The sequence below is a fragment of the Trachemys scripta genome, chromosome 1 (genome assembly GCF_013100865.1).
Source record: "Trachemys scripta elegans isolate TJP31775 chromosome 1, CAS_Tse_1.0, whole genome shotgun sequence".
Lineage (NCBI taxonomy): Eukaryota > Metazoa > Chordata > Testudines > Emydidae > Trachemys > Trachemys scripta.
This window is the reverse complement of record NC_048298.1, coordinates 39,828,278-39,848,015: the sequence shown is the minus strand read 5'-3', so window position 1 is coordinate 39,848,015 and position 19,738 is coordinate 39,828,278. Positions and strand designations below refer to the sequence as shown.

Here is a 19,738-nt window from a genome sequence, read left to right as displayed (position 1 = left end):
AAACTTCAGAAACAGACTTCAAAGAGAAACAGCAGAACTAAAAAATTCATTTGCAAATTTAACACCATTAATCTGGGCTTGAATAGGGACTGGGAGTGGCTGGCTCATTACAGAAGCAGCTTTTCCTCTCCCGGAATTGACACCTCCTCATCTATTATTGGGAGTGAACTACATCCACCCTGATTGAATTGGCCCTGTCAACACTGGTTCTCCACTTGCGAAGTAACTCCCTTCTCTCCATGTGTCAGGATATAATGCCTGCATCTGTAACTTTCACTCTATGCATCTGAAGAAGTGAGGTTTTTACCCACGAAAGCTTATGCCCAAATAAATCTGTTAGTCTTTAAGGTGCCACCAGACTCCTTGTTGTTTTTATACAGAGCTATAATCAGCTCTGCATGGGGATGCTACTGCTAAGGAACTGCCCAGCTACTCAAGTGCACACCCCCTTCTGGAGTGTAAAACCAAAACTATACCTTCTTGCACAGCACAGAGACCTGTACAGCATAAGCTTATGAAATTCACCCCCTCCCTCAATGTGGAGAGGAATATATAACAGCTTTCGTCCCCAAGTTATGACTCCCACACACTGGTTTGTGTGGCCAGGGAGGTTGAAATGGCCACACAATAGCAGATGTAAAGGTAGCCATCTTACAGCAAAAAAACTTCAGGACCAGACTCCAAAGAGAAACTGCTGAGCTCCAGTTCATTTGCAAATTTGACACCATCAGATCAGGATTAAACAAAGACTGTGAATGGCTATCCAACTACAGAAGCAGTTTCTCTTCCCTTGGTGTTCACACCTCAACTGCTAGCAGAGCACCTCACCCTCCCTGATTGAACTAACCTCGTTATCTCCACACTGATTTATACCTGCCTCTGGAGATTTCCATTACTTGCATCTGAAGAAGTGAGGTTCTTACCCACGAAAGCTTATGCTCCCTATACTTCTGTTAGTCTCAAAGGTGCCACAGGACCCTCTGTTGCTTTTTACAGATTCAGACTAACACGGCTACCCCTCTGATACTCAAATATTTTGTGATCTTTGATGTATGGCAACAAGCTATCACTAACTGGCAAGATAGACTCGAATGCCCACGGGAACAGTCTGTGACTCCATGGTAAGACTGTTAGAGTGCTTCAGGAGTTCACGTTTGTTACTGGGTTGGTGAAATCTAATTATAGAGCATACAACCAGCTGCCCTGCTTTTTGATAGTCTGCCCCGAGGTTGGCACTCATGGACATGAATCACTCCAGACAGCCTGAGATATATTAAGAGATTTTAAATTTTCTGTCTGATACAGTACATACCCGTTCCTTTGCTTATATATGGGGGCTTGAAGAATTTCACAGCACCATACAAGTTGACTATAGTTCCGTCTTTAAGATGATTCAGAGGAGTGTATGTGTATTTTGGTGCAACAGGCTGGAAAGAGACAATAAAAAAGTGGATACATATGAAAACATTACTTCAAAAAAAATCAATCCAAAATTATTTCTTTTAACCTTCCCACACCAAATATTGTCCTTTTCTTGCCATTTTTTAAAAAAATAAGCACTATCTAGTCTAGTCCCCTCAGGTTTTAGAGCAGGAGTCTACCTTATTCATTTTAGGAGCTCAAAATAAATATGTCCACTACCCAGAGGCAGCAAGCAAGCATGAGGAGATATTTGATTTTCAAGCTCCTATTCTTTCTGTGATTGCGTTTTCCTTGTTAAAAACATAAACTAGTCAATTCAACTTATTTGAATGTGTCTGTCACTGTGTGAATGCAAACAGTACAAGCATGACAAAGCACACATGAAAATATCTTTTTAATCGATTTTAACTTTATCCATCGTCCTGGCATCTGAGGACATTTTATAGATGAGTAGTAATCTGATAAAATATGTTTGTAATTCTTGTTTGCAGAGATCACAACGCATCATTACTGCTCTTGAGTCTCAGGGTACATCTACACTACCTGCCGGATTGGCGGGTAGCGATCTATCTATCGGGGATCGATTTATCGCATGTAGTGTAGATGCGATAAATTGATCCCCGATCGCTCTCCCGTTGACTGCTGAACTCCAGCTGGGCAAGAGGCGGAAGCAAAGTCGACGGGGGAGCGGCGGCCGTCAATCCTGCGCCGCAAGGATGCGAAGTGATTCTAAGTCGATCTAAGATACGTTGACTTCAGCTACGCTATTCTCGTAGCTGAAGTTGCGTATCTTAGGTCGATCCCCCCCCCCCCCCCCCCCCCCCCCCCCGCCCCCCGAGTGTAGACCAGGCCTCACATCTCCAGCAACAGTAATCCAGAGAAATTTCACTAGCTCTTAAGATTTTTGAACCTCTGAGGTACTTGAAGGCTAGCTCAGGGCTCTGGCTTACTGAGCATCCCCCACATAAAGTCCCACAATGTGCCTGCCAGCTCCTTTCATGAACAAAAAAAACAACAGTTCCCCCAAATTAATTGAAGATGATAAAAAAATTCTACAATTTTTTCCTACAAAAAACATAAAATGGACACACAGATGAAAGACCCAGGTCATACCTCAAAAAGTTAAATCTCCAAACTGAGGGTGGGAGATGGTGGATCAGTGAGAATGCTGCGTGATACTTTCAAAGAATTATATCCCTTCTTTAAAAATATCTCACACACAACATTTCCACCCTGTAGGTCTACGGATGTTTCAAACAAAAACCAATCACTGCAATAGGCAGCGTTAGATGGAGGCCAGTGTCCAACAAGAACCAAGTTTTGTTTGTTTTTAAAATCAAAGGAAAGGAGAGGTAGCTCTAACTTGTGAAAAGCACAAATATAGGCTCATGGATCCTTCACCTTCACCTTCAATATGTCGTGGTGCGGAATGCGCGGCAAACACAGATCACCGTCTAATTGTCGCCCGTATGGTGCTGATGCTCCAACAAGCAGGTAAGTCCTCTGGATGATGAAGAAGATTGACATCGACGCACTTCGTGTGCCAGGTTTAGCCAACAGATTTTGTATTGACGTCAGCAATCGATGCTCAGCTCCAGCTAATGTGCCAGACGATGTGGATGTTGCCGGGTCCCTGTTCACTTCTACCCTCAACCAATCTGCCCAGCAGACAACTGGCTATCGGCATCCAGCACGCCGACCATGGCTACCAGAGGAGGCCTTCCAAATAATTAAATTGAAGGCCACAGCCCACCAGCATAGTGATAAGCACATTCGTAATCAGCTGAAGCAAAAATTTAACACCCTGGCACTCTGCGTTCGCGAGGCATATTATACCAAGTGGCGGATGATGTTGAATTTGGCTTAGCCATGGGCGACTTTAAGCCAGCATTCCACATCATTCGCAACCTCAGCGGTCAAGAGGTAATCACTACAAACGGCATCCTGAATGACAGCCAAGGCCATTAAGGTAAATTGGATGATGACATTCTCTCACGCTGCATGGATCCAGACATTTGTACTGATACACCAACATTGGATGAAGTGAAGCGTGCCATCTCTAAACTGAAAAACGGATGTGCAGCCGGTGCTGATGGCATCCCCTCAGAGATGCTAAAATGTGCTTTTGATCCTGTAGCAGAATCACTTCTGGCCATCTTTCATCTGGTGTGGAGAACTGGAACCCTGCCAACCGCCTAGAAGGACGGTATTGTGATCTCACTCTATAAGGGCAAGGGACCGTGCAGTGAATGTAAGAGCTACAGGCCGATCACCTTGCTTTCCGTTCCAGGGAAGGTGTTTGCGCATGTTTTGCTGGCACGCCTGGAGCCTTTGATACATTAGAAGCATCGTCCCCAACAGTCAGGCTTTACGAGGAACAGGTCCACATTAGACGCCATTTGGGCCCTACTTGTTGTCGGAGATACATTTTGAGTTCAGGAAGCCCCTTCATGTAGCAAATGTTGATCTTAAGGCTGCATTTGATTCAGTAGACCATGTCGCGTTATAGACGGCCTTACAGGGCGTAGATGTCCCTACCACTCTGCTGGACTTGATTAAAGAGCTGCATACTGGAACCACTGCCCATGTTCGTCTGAAGAACCGGATGTCAGTGCCTTTTAAATCAGTATCTGCTGTTAGGCAGGGTTGCATTTTGGCCCCTGCACTCTTTTGTCGGGCAATGGATTTCATAATGCTACATTCTCTGTCAGGTCCACAGACATCGAGATCAGTGATCTCTCGCTCAGACCTTGACTACGCTGATGACGTTCTTTTAGTACAAAGCCCCGACAGGTTTCGTGAGGCACTCCAGCATATGGAGGAGGAGTCAGCTAAGATTGGTCTCCATGTTTCATGGTCAAAGACAAACTGCAAAATCTAGGACCAGGTCCACCTGCGACTCCAATCTCTTTGAACAACAAAAGTGTTGAATCAGTTTCCAGCTTTTGCTATCTGGATTCTATACTTATCCGCTCCTCCAATTCTCACACGGAAGTTCTCATTGGGTTAGCATTGCAGCATCTGCCAGGGGCCATTTACAACAGATATGGAATCAACGTCATCTTCGTATGACAAGCAAGTTCAGGATTTATTCGAGCTGTATCCTTCCCATACTGTTGTACAGCTGCGAAACATGGACACTATGCCGCTCAGACTGGACAAAGCTGGAGGTTTTCCACACAGAATGTCAATGTCATTTATTGGGCATAAAGTGGAATGACTTCATCTGTAATGCAGATGTTTATGGTTGCTTGGGTCTACAGACTACTGGGGCCACTGTCCACAGGCAGCACCTTACGTTTTTCGGACAAGTTGCAAGGATGCCACAAGACGTTCCAGCCAACGCCGTTCTCTAGTTGACTTGTCTGGGATAAAATTCCACCAACTGAGGCAGACCCAGAGGCAGACCTCCTATTAGATGGGTTCATCGAGCCTTTTCCGATGTTGGACTCTCAGGTCGTCAAGCCTTTGCGGTTGCACAGGAACGGACCAAATGGCGAACAATCGCTACAGCCAACTGTCTGGCTAAGCGTTCGAGAGAGAGAGAGAGAGATCCTTCACCAGAGAAATAAAAGCTTCCAATATAAAGCTAACTCAAATAAGTGCCAACCCAAAAGAAACAAAAATTCTAGGAACTGGAAGAGTTTGGGTTGCCCTACTTCAGTTTCTGCTTTCCATTTTCTGCCCTGTTAAAAAGCTGTGTTCCAACCCAGAAGTCCTTTTGTATTTCGGAGGTGAGCAAAGTGATCCATGTTCCTACTTCACAAGGGTGCTGTGATACCTACTTTGGTCCCATTCCTGCAATGTTTTGTGTATGGGTGGACTCCTGAAACTGTGTGAACCCCAACTAAGTTGACCTTTTCTAGGGTGCAGGAATTTGCCCTAGTTGAACTTTTAAAGATTTTGGCAAGAAACGCGCTGGAGAAGCGTGAAGTACTATTTACAAACTTTTAGGGTATTTTCCATGCATGTTATTTGCAAAATGCAAAGCCAAAGAAATGGCCACTTAGAAAAATTTTCTACTCATTCACTTTCAGTGAACCTTTTAAATTACATATGCAACTTAAAAAACTAATAGAATATAAACTCACCATGGATGCTGTTTCTGAAGCAGTGACTGTACTTGGCTTAGTATAAATCTGAGGAGAAGAAACAGTCAGCAGATTTATGGATTACAAATCTGAAAACAGTACAGTACAATGGTAATAACAAATACAATTTCAAACTGCTTAAGCAAGTATTTTTAAAATTCTTTATTCTCCAACAAAAGACAAGTCTGACTTCAGGTGATAAAAGATAAGTCAACACAATGCCTTTTTTTCCTCTTTTCTTCCATGATTTATGAAACTACAAGAGACTTACATAAGAGTCTTAGCCTTACATAAAAACAGAAAGGCCAGTGCTGGGTGCCTAGAAGTGGGGAGAGTGGAGTTCAGGTCCCTGCTATGCCCTATGTGTGTCCTTAGGCTGCTGCACCCTCTGGCTTGAAATGGTTTGCATTATATACAGTGTTTACAGTTGGGGTTCAATGGCTATCAGCACCCCCATATAAAAAAATGTTCCAGCACCCTTGGTAACGACTACGAGACACTCACAGACCCAGGAATTGGGTCATAAATTCTTCAATGGGAGACAAATAACCCCAGCCCCATATCCTGAGTCTCCTACTCCCACGGGAAATGACCATCCCAAGCCTCATCTCAGTATCCCCATTTCCGCTGCCATCACACTCTCCCACCTGCCAGCACCACCTCAGAAGCAGTACTGGGACTGAGCAAGGTTTCCCCACGAGTTTCTCCCCCTACTTAGCAGACTCAGCTAAGGCTTGAAAGACCATACTCAAAGCATACTTAACAATGGTTCACTGTCAAGCTAGGAGGGCATATCTAGTGGAGTTCTGCAGGGGTCTGTCATAGGTCTAGTACTTGTCAATATTTTCATTACTGACTTGGATAATGGAGTGGAAGGTATGCTTATAAAACATGTGACTAACACCAAGCTGGGAGGAGTTGCAAGCACTTTGGATGACAGAACTGGAATTCAAAATGACCTTGACAAATTGGAGAATGGGTCTGAATTCAACAAAATGAAATGCTATAAAGACAAATGCAAAGCACTTATTTAGGAAGGAAACATCAAATATACAAATACAAAATGGGGAAAAGACGGTTACTCACCGTTGTAACTGTTGTTCTTCGAGATGTGTTGCTCATATCCATTCCATTAGGTGTGTGCGCGCCGCGTGCACGATCGTCGGAAGATTTTACCCTAGCAACACCGGCGGGTCGGCTGTGGAGCCCCCTAGAGTGGCGCCTTCATGGCGCTGAATATATACCCCAGCCGACCCGGCGCCCCCTCAGTTCCTTCTTGCCGGCTACTCCGACAGTGGGGACGGGGGGCGGGTTTGGAATGGATATGAGCAACACATCTCGAAGAACAACAGTTACAACGGTGAGTAACCGTCTTTTCTTCTTCGAGTGCTTGCTCATATCCATTCCATTAGGTGACTCCCAAGCCCAACTTAGGTGGTGGGGTCGGAGTGAGACATTGCTGTGTGCAAAACCGCTGACCCGAATGCAGCATCGTCCCTGGACTGCTGCACTAGTGCATAGTGGGCTGTAAACGTATGGACTGATGACCAAACCGCCGCTCTACAAATGTCCTGTATCGGAACATGTGCCAGGAAAGCAGTCGAGGAGGCTTGGGCCCTCGTGGAGTGAGCGGTGAGGTGCGGTGCTGAGACACCTGCCCGGTCATAGCAAGTCCGGATGCAAGACGTAATCCAGGAGGATAGGCGTTGTGAGGAGACCGGTGAGCCTTTCATTCGGTCGGCCACTGCAACGAAGAGTTGCGTCGTCTTTCTAAAGTGCTTTGTGCGGTCAATATAGAAGGCCAGGGCCCTTCGTACATCCAGGGAATGCAAACGTTGATCCTGGCGAGTGGCATGTGGTTTGGGATAAAAGACCGGGAGAAATATGTCCTGGTTGATATGAAATGGAGAAACCACCTTAGGGAGAAAGGCAGGATGTGGGCGAAGCTGCACTTTATCCTTATGGAAAACTGTATAAGGGGGCTCGGATGTAAGCGCCCTGAGTTCAGAAACTCGCCTTGCTGAGGTGATGGCTACGAGGAAGGCTGTCTTCCAGGATAGGTACAAAAGTGAGCAGGTGGCTAGTGGTTCGAATGGAGGACCTGTGAGTTTGGAGAGAACCAGATTGAGATCCCACGTCGGGACGGGATGACGCTGTTGCGGGTACGTCCGGTCTAAGCCCTTGAGGAATCTAACAACCATCGGGTTAGAGAATACCGAGGACGCGAGTTCCCCTGGGTGAAAGGCCGATATAGCGGCCAGGTGAACTCTAATTGAAGATATCGCCAACCCTTGTTGTTTTAGGGAAAGGAGATATTCCAATATGAGAGGAATGGGTGCCTGCAACGGGGACGTGGCTCGTTGTTCGCACCAACAGGAGAACCGTTTCCACTTGGCCAGGTACGTGGTCCGTGTTGAGGGTTTCCTACTGCTCAGCAGGATCTGTTGGACAGAGTGTGAGCATTGCCGCTCTGCCTGGGTGAACCATGGAGCAGCCACGCCGTGAGGTGGAGTGATTGCAGGTCGGGGTGACGCAGCCGACCGTGGTCCTGAGATATGAGATCCGGACATAATGGAAGCGGGATCGGTGTCTGAACCGAGAGTTCCAACAGTGTGGTGTACCAATGTTGTCTCGGCCACGCTGGAGCGACCAGAATTATCTGTGCCTGGTCTCTGCGCAATTTGAGCAGTACCTTGTGGACCAGAGGAAACGGAGGGAAGGCATAAAACAGGTGGTCTTTCCAGGGAAGGAGAAACGCATCCGAAAGGGAGCCCGGAGCTCGACCTTGTAGGGAGCAGAACATGTGGCACTTCCTGTTGTCTCGGGATGCAAACAGGTCTATCTGGGGAAACCCCCACTTCTGGAAGACGGAATGTATGATGTCCGGACGGATAGACCACTCGTGCGTTTGGAAGGACCTGCTGAGTCGGTCCGCTAGAGTGTTCTGGACTCCAGGGAGGAACGATGCCGTGAGATGGATCGAGTGGGCGATGCAGAAGTCCCACAGGCGAATGGCCTCTTGGCATAGAATTGACGAACGTGCTCCTCCTTGCTTGTTGATGTAAAACATGGCCGTGGTGTTGTCGATGAGAACCAACACACAGCGGCCACGTAGGAGATTGAGGAATGCCTGGCACGCCAGGCGTACCGCCATCAGTTCCCGAACATTGATGTGCAGGGCTAACTGGGATGCAGTCCACAGGCCCTGGGTATGGTGTTCGTTGAGATGGGCGCCCCAACCCAGAGATGACGCGTCTGTGACCAGGTGCAGAGAGGGTTGTGGGGCGTGAAATGGCATCCCCTCGCAGACCACATTGTGATCTAGCCACCAGGTGAGGGAGGCCAGGATCGAGTTCGGGACCGTGACCACCAAGTTCAGGCTGTCCCGATGTGGACGGTATATTGATGACACCCAGGTTTGAAGCGGGCGAAGCCGAAGTCTGGCATGCCTGGTTACGTACGTGCAGGAAGCCATGTGACCCAGCAGGGTAAGGCACGACCTCACCGTGGTAGTTGGGAAGGCCTTGAGCCCTTGAATGAGGTTCGTGATGGTGCCAAAGCGGTTGTCTGGCAGGATGGCTTGTGCACGTCTGGAGTCTAGAACTGCGCCGATGAATTCTATTCTCTGGGTAGGTTCTAGAGTGGATTTGTCCTTGTTGAGTAGGATGCCCAACTCGTTGAATGTGTGCACTATTCTGTGGACGTGAGCTTGAACTTGCTCCTTGGTGCGACCGCGCACCAGCCAGTCGTCTAGGTACGGGAACACCTGTACCCCTTGCCGACGAAGGTACGCTGCCACGACAGCCATACATTTCGTGAACACTCTTGGGGCCGAGGATAGGCCGAAGGGAAGGACAGCAAATTGGTAGTGCACCGTGTTTACCACGAATCGCAGGAAGCGTCTGTGAGGCGGGTAAATTGCAACGTGAAAGTATGCGTCTTTCATGTCGAGGGCGGCGAACCAGTCTCCAGGATCGAGGGAAGGGATAATGGCCCCCAAAGAGACCATGCGGAACTTCAACTTTACTACGAATTTGTTGAGTCCGCGCAAGTCCAAGATGGGCCGTAGACCTCCTTTGGACTTGGGGATCAGGAAGTAACGGGAATAAAATCCCCTGCCCCTTAACTCTATCGGAACCTCCTCTATGGCCCCCATGGCCAGGAGCGTAGAAACTTCCTGTATAAGAAGTTGCTCGTGAGAAGGGTCCCTGAAGAGGGACGGGGAAGGGGGGGAGGAGGGGGGGGATTGAAGAAAACTGGATAGCGTATCCCCTCTCCACCGTGCGGAGGACCCAACGGTCCGAAGTTATAAGGGACCAAGCACGGTGGAAGTGGGAGAGGCGATCCCGAAAGGAGGGAGCTGGATCCTGGGGGATGACTGGGGCGCCGTCCTCGACCGCACCTTCAAAAGTTCTGTCTAGGACCTGAAGGTGGTCTTGGTGGCCCTTGGTTCTGACCGGGTTGAGGGCCAGCCCATCTTCTCCTACCACCTCGCCCTCGCCTTCTGGCAGGGTCCTGTCTCTGGCGAGGTGGAGGGGGGTAAAAACGTTGAGGCTGGGGCCTAAATGGTCTGCGCTGGGGACCCGCAACATGCATCCCCAAGGAGCGCATGATTGTCCTGGAGTCTTTGAGGCTCTGCAATCGAGAGTCCGTCTTCTCCGAGAACAGCCCCTGTCCTTCAAAGGGCAAATCCTGTAGGGTCTGCTGTAATTCAGGGGGCAAACCCGAGACTTGGAGCCAGGAGGTCCTGCGCATAGCGATACCTGTGGCCAGGGTCCTTGCGGCCGAGTCCGCTATATCCAGGGAGGCCTGTAAGGAGGTCCGAGCCACCTTCTTACCCTCCTCGACCATGGCTCCAAACTCTTCCCTGGACTCTTGGGGAATCAACTCCTTAAACTTCCCCATAGAGTTCCAGGAGTTGAAATTGTAGCGGCTCAGTAGCGCCTGTTGATTCGCCGCTCTAAGTTGTAGCCCTCCGGCTGAGTAAACCTTACGGCCGAACAGATCAAGCCGCTTAGCCTCTTTTGATTTTGGCGCTGCAGCCTGCTGGCCGTGGCGCTCTCGTGCATTCACTGATTCCACCACTAGTGAACACGGTTGGGGGTGTGTGTACAAGTACCCATAGTCCTTAGATGGGACAAAGTATTTCCTTTCCACCCCTCTCGCTGTGGGTGGAATGGAGGCAGGAGTCTGCCATATCGTATTCGCGTTCGTTTGGATCGTGCGGATCAAGGGTAACGCCACCCTCGATGGGGCATCCGATCCAAGGATATTCACGATCGGGTCGTGCACCTCCACTATCTCCTCCGTCTGCAGGTCCATGTTACGGGCCATCCTGCGGAGGAGATCCTGGTGAGCCCGAAGATCTATCGGAGGGGGACCCGTGCATGAAGTGCCCGCCACTGCCTCATCCGGAGAGGAGGAGGAGGACGCCTCCGGCGGTAGTGGATCCAAGGGGGGGGCCCGGTCCCCCTGGTCTTGGGTCGGAGCGTCACCTGTACTTGGGTCCACGGTGTCGGGTGGTGTGGACACAGAAGCCTCTACGCCTCCAGGCGGAGGCCGAGAGATGGTGGATTCTGGGGCCCTTCTGGCCGAGTGACCCGAGCGAGAGGTCGATGGTAGTGAAGCCCCTTGCTCCTGGTGGTACGCCCACGGGGTCCAAAACGACCAGTGAGATGGTCCATGAGGGTGGTCCTCTGCCCTCTCCTGCCAATGGCCCAAGTCTCGTTCCTCGGCCTGTCCCTGAGGGGGGTATGCCGATCTCGACAGGTCCTCCAATGAGCGAGATGCCGATCTTGACGGCCATGGCGGTGCCGCGCAAGATGAAACGATCCCCGTGGTCTGCGGTGCCGCACGGTGCCGGTCCGGAGATGATCTATCTCTGTGCGGTGCCGGCGATCGGTGCCGGGACCGCGACCGGTGCCGATGACCTCGTCGGTACCGGGAGTCGGATCTGGACCTCGACGAGGACCTAGAGTATGCCCGGTGCCGGGATCGGCCCCTCGGCGTCGAGCGTCGAGCGTGGCGGTGCCGAGAACTACGTCTCGACGTTGACCGGTGCCGACGATCATATCGGTGCCGAGACGTAGAGCGGTGCCGCGAAGAAGATCTTGACCGCGAGTACGACCGGCGCCGAGGCGATATTCGGTGCCGGGACTGCGAGCGGCGTGGGGACCTGCTTCGGGACCTGGATCGGCGCCGAGGTTCCAGCCCTTGTGATGGAGGGCGCATCAAGGCAGGTTTCCCTCTTGACTGTACCGGGCGAGTCAGCGGTGCAGTCGGTGCCGGTGGTTGAGGCGGTGCCGGCTCCGTGAGAGCTATCAAGTCTCTCGCCGCCTCGAAGGTCTCCGGAGTCGACGGGAGACACTGTATCACCGCCGGCCTCGGTGGAGACGCTATTTGTACCGGACTCGACGGCCTCGGCGCCGGAGTCGACGGTGCTGGAGGCGCCTGTTTCCGTTGCTCCACCGGCGGACGCGGCTCTACCCCCGGCACTGGGGGAGCCGGCGCCTTCGGCACGGACGTCCCCGTCTTATGGGCTTTTTTATGCCCTGGGGATAATGACCGGCGCCGCGGCACTTGCTGTGTTTGCGGTGCCGACGAGGTCCGGTGCCGGGGAGGCTTGTCTGACGCCACTCGCGTGGTCGTCATAGCCGGTGCCGCCGGGGCACTGCGCACCGAAGTGCTAGGCGTCGGAGTCTGGCCCGTGGAAGGAGTGTCCGGGCTAAGTGCCGCCTCCATTAGGAGTTGCCTGAGCCGAAAGTCCCGCTCCTTTTTGGTTCTTGGTTTGAAGGCCTTACAGATCTTGCATTTGTCTGTTTGGTGGGACTCTCCCAGGCACTTCAAACAGGAGTCGTGCGGGTCGCTCGTTGGCATAGGCTTAGCGCAGGAGGCGCACTGCTTGAAGCCGGGAGCGTTGGGCATGAGCCCGGGCCCGCGGCCGGGGAAGAAAGGGGGAGACGACCCCCTTAACCCCTTAAACTATAATAACAACTATAACAAGTTTAAACTATTGAACTATAAACACTATAACTACAACTATAACTATAACTCTGAATGACTAAGTACGCTAGGGAGAGTGGAGATCAGCTATGCCGCGCTCCACAGTTCCAACGACCGTCAGGGGCGGTAAGAAGGAACTGAGGGGGCGCCGGGTCGGCTGGGGTATATATTCAGCGCCATGAAGGCGCCACTCTAGGGGGCTCCACAGCCGACCCGCCGGTGTTGCTAGGGTAAAATCTTCCGACGATCGTGCACGCGGCGCGCACACACCTAATGGAATGGATATGAGCAAGCACTCGAAGAAGAATAACTGGTAACTGATGGTAGTGGATCACAAACAGAATGAGAGCCAACAATGTGACGCAGTTATAAAATAGGCTAAATATTATCTGAGACTCAGGAGGTAATTGTCCCACCCTACCTGGCACTGGTGAGGGCTCAGCTAGAGTACAGTGTCCTATTCTGGGTGCCACACTTTACAAAATATGTGGACAAACTGGAAAGAGTCCACAGAAGAGCAACAAAAATGATAAAAGATTCAGGAAACCTGACCTATGAGGAAAGGTTAAAAAAACCCTGAGCTTGTGTAGTCTTGAGAAAAGAAGACAGAATGGGGACCTAATAACAGTCTTCAAATATGTTAAGGACTGTTATAAAGAGGATAGTGACCAACTGTACTCCATGTCCACTAAAGGCAGGATAAGAAGTAATGGGCTTAATCTGCAGCAAGGGAGATTTAGGTTAAAGTTATAGTTAAAGTATAGTTATAGTTAAAGACAAGAATAATTTGCAATAGGCTTCCAAGAGACATTGTGGAATCCCCATCATGGGTGTTTTTTATGAACAGGTTGGACAAGAGATGTCTAGGGATGGTCTAGGTTTACTTGGTCCTGTCTCACTGCCGAGGGGCTGGACTTGATAATCTTTCGAGATTCCTTCCAGCCCTGCATACCTGATTCTACATCCCTCAGTATTCAAATAGTTAGCAAGCTTAAGCAATTTATGAGCAATTTAAAAGATCTGGAAAATTGATATTTGGTTGACTAAAGTAAAAAAAAATGAAGGCTAATTTAAAAGACACTGGTCAATGGGACTACTCTTGTGAGTAAAGTTAATGTGTTTGGAAGACTGGAACCAAAGTCACAGAATTATACCACAACAGCAGGGTCCACATGGACATTTACTGTATGGCAGGCTAATGTGGGATAGATTTACATCATAACTTGCTGCAAACTACCTGTTCCTCTAGACAAGCCCCTAAGTCTACCAATATATCTGTTTGGCATGTGGTACGTTTTATAAGTGCAGGAAAACTAATGCAGCACTATTTTATTTGTAAATAATTATAGCAAGATGTTTGACATTGGTTTGTGGCTAGTTGTGATTAAGAAATTATGTTACACAAAGTGGCTAATACTTTACCTACCCATTGTTTCATGTATATTACTTTTAAGGGTGTTTAAGCATCCTATATTTACATCATCACTGTCACCTACAACTAATGCAACAAAACAGTTTGCACTATAATCCTTTTTCACTGGTTCACAACTCTACTGTGGGCTTAAATAACCCATACAGGTGTTTTAGAGGCAAAATTTCATTCAACTTTTTTGAATTTAAAGAGTTAAAAAATCAGTTTAAAAAAGTTCCAGCCAAACAGAAGTTTGGTGCTTGATACTTAGCATATAACTAGCCACTAATGAGGCTATTTGGTGTATGATTTTGGGTGAGAAATTTTAAAATAAAAGTTATAAGTAACTGAAAAATCATTTCTGAGCCTGATCAGAGTAGTCATCAGCTAAAATGTTTTCATGCAATCCTACCTCATTTCATATCACAACAGTGCTTCTAGGGGGGAAAAAGGCATACATTCACTGTTTAGCCTGCCAGGTACTAGAACTGCTGTTGGGATAATTTGCATGAGGGATACTGAAAAATTGTCATTAAAATGCAGCAAAGATTATAAAAGCCTGGCTTATGAAAGACAAAAGACAATAACAGGTCTAAAATAAAGATCACATATCCTGCAAGGAACATTGATATCTTTTCAATAGAAAAGATACAGTCATCGCTATGTAAACAGAAGAACCGCTGGACTTATTATCCCAGTCAAATTACAGCAGAAGCAAAAGAGGATAATGACCATTCCCACATCTCGGTAAGTTAGAAGTATCTAAGGCCAACATCATTTAAGTGCTAATATTATTAAAACAATTTTTTTTCTTAATAAATGAAAAATGAGAGGTCTAACTATAGATTAACATACCCTTTAATGCTGCAGAGGTAAAAATATAACCCCACAACAGCCTGGAAATGAATATAGTTACAGATTTTACACTGTGCCTCTAAGAAACATAGTGCTAAAGTAACAGCCAAGGGAGAGGGGAATTTATGGTGATTTAAAGCACCTTTGCACTCTCTCAATTCTTGGCTGCTGCAGGACCAGTGCAGCCCACAGAGTAACTCAGACAACTCTGGAGGGCTGTGTAAATTGCAACAGCCCATCCCTGGCTGCCTATGGGCAGAATCGCCAAAGCACTACATGCGCTGACCCCAACCACAGCTCCTGATACATCCCTGCCATGTCAGTCCTTCCTTCAACATGTCACCTATATCTGGGGCCTCTCTAGGCAGTGTAAACTGCCTTGTGTAAAGTGTGCATCAGGGGAAATTCTCCCGTGGCCGGATCCAGCACTTTAAGATTCCCATTACTCTGCCATAGCTTTATAAAAGGGCTGTAGCAGACAGGATTCCCATCTCCACCCCCTGCCAATTCCCAGGTTCCTACAGCAAGGAAAAACCAGGACCGATTGCATATCCTGTATATTTTATAGTATACATTTTCTTGACAAGCTACACAACTTTGAAAAAATAGGCTCAGAAACAGCTGTCCAAATGAATGTTGCTGTATGAACTTTAATACTGGCTTTGACTTTTTAACTATGTTATCTGTACAACCTTAATTTTGCATTACAGTATGTTTTTACATTTAATTTTTGATATAAAGTGACATACCATAAGGTGCCTCTCAAACCTAAAAACTTTCAAGGTTTTGCACCATAATTGGCTCTTTCTTAATAAGCAAACAATCTATGAGCTCGTCTACATGGTCCAACAATTCGGACTACTGGGGAGTGAACTGCAGCACTCAAAGTGCTTTTCTGTAATTGCCCATCGTGGACCCTGCTAACGTGAACTAAAAGGTATCTCGTTCGTGTTAACATAGTCCTCTTCAAATAGTACTAAGGGAGTACAAACTAAGTACCTTTCAGTTCACACCAGCAGTGTCCACATAGGAGAGTTATAGCACAGCACTTTGATACATGCTGCAATTCACACCCCCGCAGTCAGCACTTGCACAATGTAGATATAGCCTATGGTAATTACAGTAATGTGCTTTTTCTATCAGTACTTTTTCTCTTCTGTTAAACAACAAATGAATGACAACTTGGACATCTAAAGTGGAAAACTGAACCTTGTGTACCCACGTACATAAACGGCTGATCCTGCATCTTCAGATACTTCCAGATGACAGCAGTGTCGGTCATCTTCATTTGCAAAAGGTGACTTAGCCACATTAAATCCAGCTACAACCATAGTGTCCTATTGAAAAGACAAAATTAAACCAATAACTGACATTGTTCTTTATTCGATATGCTGACTCTCTAGGCCATCTTCCAAAGAACAACGTATGTTTCAACAGCCCTATGATATGCCAGGTATCCCTAACATGGTGAAATGGCACACATGAAATCAGGAGTGACACCTACAATAACTATCACCTAGTACTCACTAAATTGATCTGAAAGTTATGGTTAATCTATGGAGGTGCTTAATGAGGGATAAATGTGAAATGATTCATATCACCCCAAACAACAGTGAGACTTGAACTAAATGCTCTGGATTCAAACATTCCCAGACTTCAAAACCCTGGCACCTCTCCTCATGGGCTAGATAAAGAAAGTACTGGGTGAAATTCTATGGCCTGTATTTGGCAGGAAGTCAGATGAGATTTCACAATGGTCCATTTTCTGACTTAGAAGGGGGGTGAAAGTAAGGCGGTACGGGCCAGTACGGTGTACCGGTAAAAAGTGGCCGCCAGTACTGGCCTCTACCCAGCTGACTTTAAAGTGCTGCCGTTGGCGGCCCTGCTGGGCTGGGGGGGGGGGGGGGGGGGGGGGGGGGCGGGCCCACAAAAGTGGCAGCAACGTTAAAGTGATGCCGCGGCAAAAGACCCTGCTTAAAGTGCTGCCGCGGCAACGCTTTAATGTTGTTGCCCCTTTTGCCCCCCGCCTCCCTCTTGTCCGCTGCCGCCTGGTGCGGGCCAGGCAGCATGGAAGGACTGGCTGGGGGATGTTGACCCCCCCAACCCCGCCCCGTCTGCCCGAGGCCCCTCCCCCTCTGGGGGCCAGAGCAGGCCCCTGTACTGGTCAGTCTTCAGCTTTACTTTCACCCCACTTAGAAGTCTATGAGGTCCCTTGAAAAACGTGTCCTTTCTTTATTTCAGACATTGTTTGGAACCCCAAATCTCATACCTTTTGTTTGTAAAATGAAAGTAGTTCATAATATGAAGCATAGCCATGGTCCCCTACCCCCACCACTTTTACTACTTCCGCTTATTTGAAAGAAAAATATGTCCACCACCAGTAGCAAAATCAGAAATGCCACCTGAAGGAAAGAAGGAGAATATTTTTTGTTGAAATATAATTCAAATTTCAAAATGCAGGAATATGCAAGCAGCACTTCTTTCTAAAAAGAATTTCTAACTACTGGACTAAGCAAAAAGAAAAGTATTAAGTGTTCTAGGGATTAACCTAGAGAATGGCACTAACAAGATACAAATATTCCATGTCTTTGAAATGTGCAAATCATACATTCACAGGTCTTTTAACAATATAAGTAATTTGCAAGTGGTATAATTTACACACAAAATTCCAAGCTGAATGATATATATATATATATATATATATATATATATATGAACGTTTTAAAAAGATTCTTCCTTCAATGTAAGTTTTTAATCAGGAACACACAAACATATGCCCCTCAATCTCTCTCCTTGTTCTTTTTCAAACAAAGCTGTTTGCCCAACAGTCAATCTGGCATATAGCCAAAGGGAAGTTATTTTATGGAGACTGCCTTTTGTAAAGACACTCTCTTATGGGTTTTTTTTTAAAATAGCTTTTAAATGTCAATGAGTTGAAAACTATACTAAACCCATAATGGAATATGCTTGCAGGAAATGGTTCTATTTGAGAAAGAATGTTGTACCATTGGCCTGTCAAAAAAGGAATAAAGAAAGTTATTAGTCACAGGAGGAAGGGAGAAGAAAAAAGATTTATACACTTCCTGGGTTGAGAATGAAAATGAATAAGAAGTTTCCATTCTCTGCACACTTCAGCTATTTTACATCTATGCAGTAAGTATTTACATACAGTAAGCACTTTCCAGAAAATATAGATAGATATAGTTCATGACATAAAGACATGCCTGTCAGTCTATATTTTAGACAAGGCAGCAAATGAGGGCGAGAACAAAACATGCAAAAAACTGGGCATGTTTTTCCTCTGTTGTGATACTGCTACAAATCTGAAAGGTGGGTAAATTTTACAAATAGGTAAACTAATGCAGAGAGAAGTTGAGACTTGCCCTTGGTCACAGCAAATCAATGACAGAGTTTCACAAATAGATGCTCAGTCTCTTGCTTTACGTGCTAGGAATTTTTATTTATTTTACTTCAAAATATAAAAATGTAGGGCCTCTCCTTCACCTATTCCAATCCTTAAAATCAGTAAGTAACACAATATCTTTTCAATCATTTAAGTTATGAATGTAGATATGTAAAGTTAGGCTGGGCAATTTAGTATCACTCTGCCCTTCTGATATATAGCCACAAATTTAAGAAAGCCTGATACACTGATGGAACACTAATGCAAAGTTGTGTTTAACAAGTGCCCTAGTTTATATACAAAACACTAAGCACTTTGGAAGATCATACCATCATAGAATATTAGGGTTGGAAGAGACCTCAGAGGTCATCTAATCCAACCCCGTGCTCAAAGCAAGACCAATCCTCAACTAAATCATTCCAGCCAGGGCTTTGTCAAGCCTGACCTTAAAAACCTCTAAGGAAGGAGATTCCACCACCTCCCTAGGTAACGCATTCCAGTGCTTCACCACCCTCGTAGTGAAAAAGTTTTTCCTAATATCCAACCTAAACCTCCCGCACTGCAACTTGAGACCTTTACTCCTTGTTCTCTCATCTGCTATCACTGAGAACAGTCTAGATCCATCCACTTTGGAACCCCCTTTCAGGTAGTTGAAAGCAGCTACCAAATCCCCCTTCATTCTTCTCTTCTGCAGACTAAACAATCCCAGTTCCCTTAGCCTCTCCTCATAAGTCATGTGCTCCAGACCCCTAATCATTTTTGTTGCTCTCCGCTGGACTCTTTCCAATTTTTCCACATCCTTCTTGTAGTGTGGAGCGCCAAAACTGGACACAGTACTCCAGATGAGGCCTCAGCAATGTTGAATAGAGGGGAATGATCACGTCCCCCGATCTGCTGGCAATGCCCCTACTTATACAGCCCAAAATGTCATTAGCCTTCTTGACAACAAGGGCACACTATTGACTCATACCCAGCTTCTAATCCACTGTAACCCCTAGGTCCTTTTCTACGGAACTGCTGCCTAGCCATGCAGTCCCTAGTCTGTAGCAGTGCATTGGATTCTTCCGTCCTAAGTGCAGGACTCTGCACTTGTCCTTGTTGAACCTCATCAGATTTCCTTTGGCCCAATCCTCTAATTTGTCTAGGTCCCTCTGTATCCTATCCCTACCCTCCAGCATATCTACCACTCCTTCCAGTTTAGTGTCATCTGCAAACTTTCTGAGGGTGCAGTCCACGCCATCCTCTGGATCATTAATGAAGACATTGAACAAAACCGGCCCCAGGACCGACCGCTTGATACCGGCTGCCAACTAGACACGGAGCCATTAATCACTATCTGTTGAGCCCGACGATCTAGCCAGCTTTCTATCCACCTTATAGTTCATTCATCCAGCCCATACTTCTTTAACTTGCTGGCAAAAATACTGTGGGAGACCATATCAAAAGCTTTGCTAAAGTCAAGGAATAACACATCCACTGCTTTCCCCTCATCCACAGAGCCAGTTATCTCATCATAGAAGGCAATTAGGTTACTCAGGCATGACTTGCTCTTGG

The 19,738-nt window shown here is 47.2% G+C and overlaps 1 protein-coding gene across 3 annotated transcripts in view; it reads right to left on the bottom strand.

The window, feature by feature from the left end:
• Window positions 1–19,738, bottom strand: part of POT1 (protection of telomeres 1) — a 156,476-nt gene that overhangs the window by 98,115 nt on the left and 38,623 nt on the right. For 2 of the 3 annotated variants that reach the window (XM_034767918.1, XM_034767935.1), the window contains 3 exons: window positions 16,008–16,118; window positions 5,514–5,561; window positions 1,313–1,427 (listed from right to left, as the gene is read on the bottom strand). In XM_034767918.1, coding sequence (XP_034623809.1) covers window positions 1,313–1,427; window positions 5,514–5,561; window positions 16,008–16,118 — 274 coding nt within the window. The remainder of the gene's footprint in view (window positions 1–1,312; window positions 1,428–5,513; window positions 5,562–16,007; window positions 16,119–19,738) is intronic. The other variant, XM_034767927.1, reaches the window with a different exon arrangement.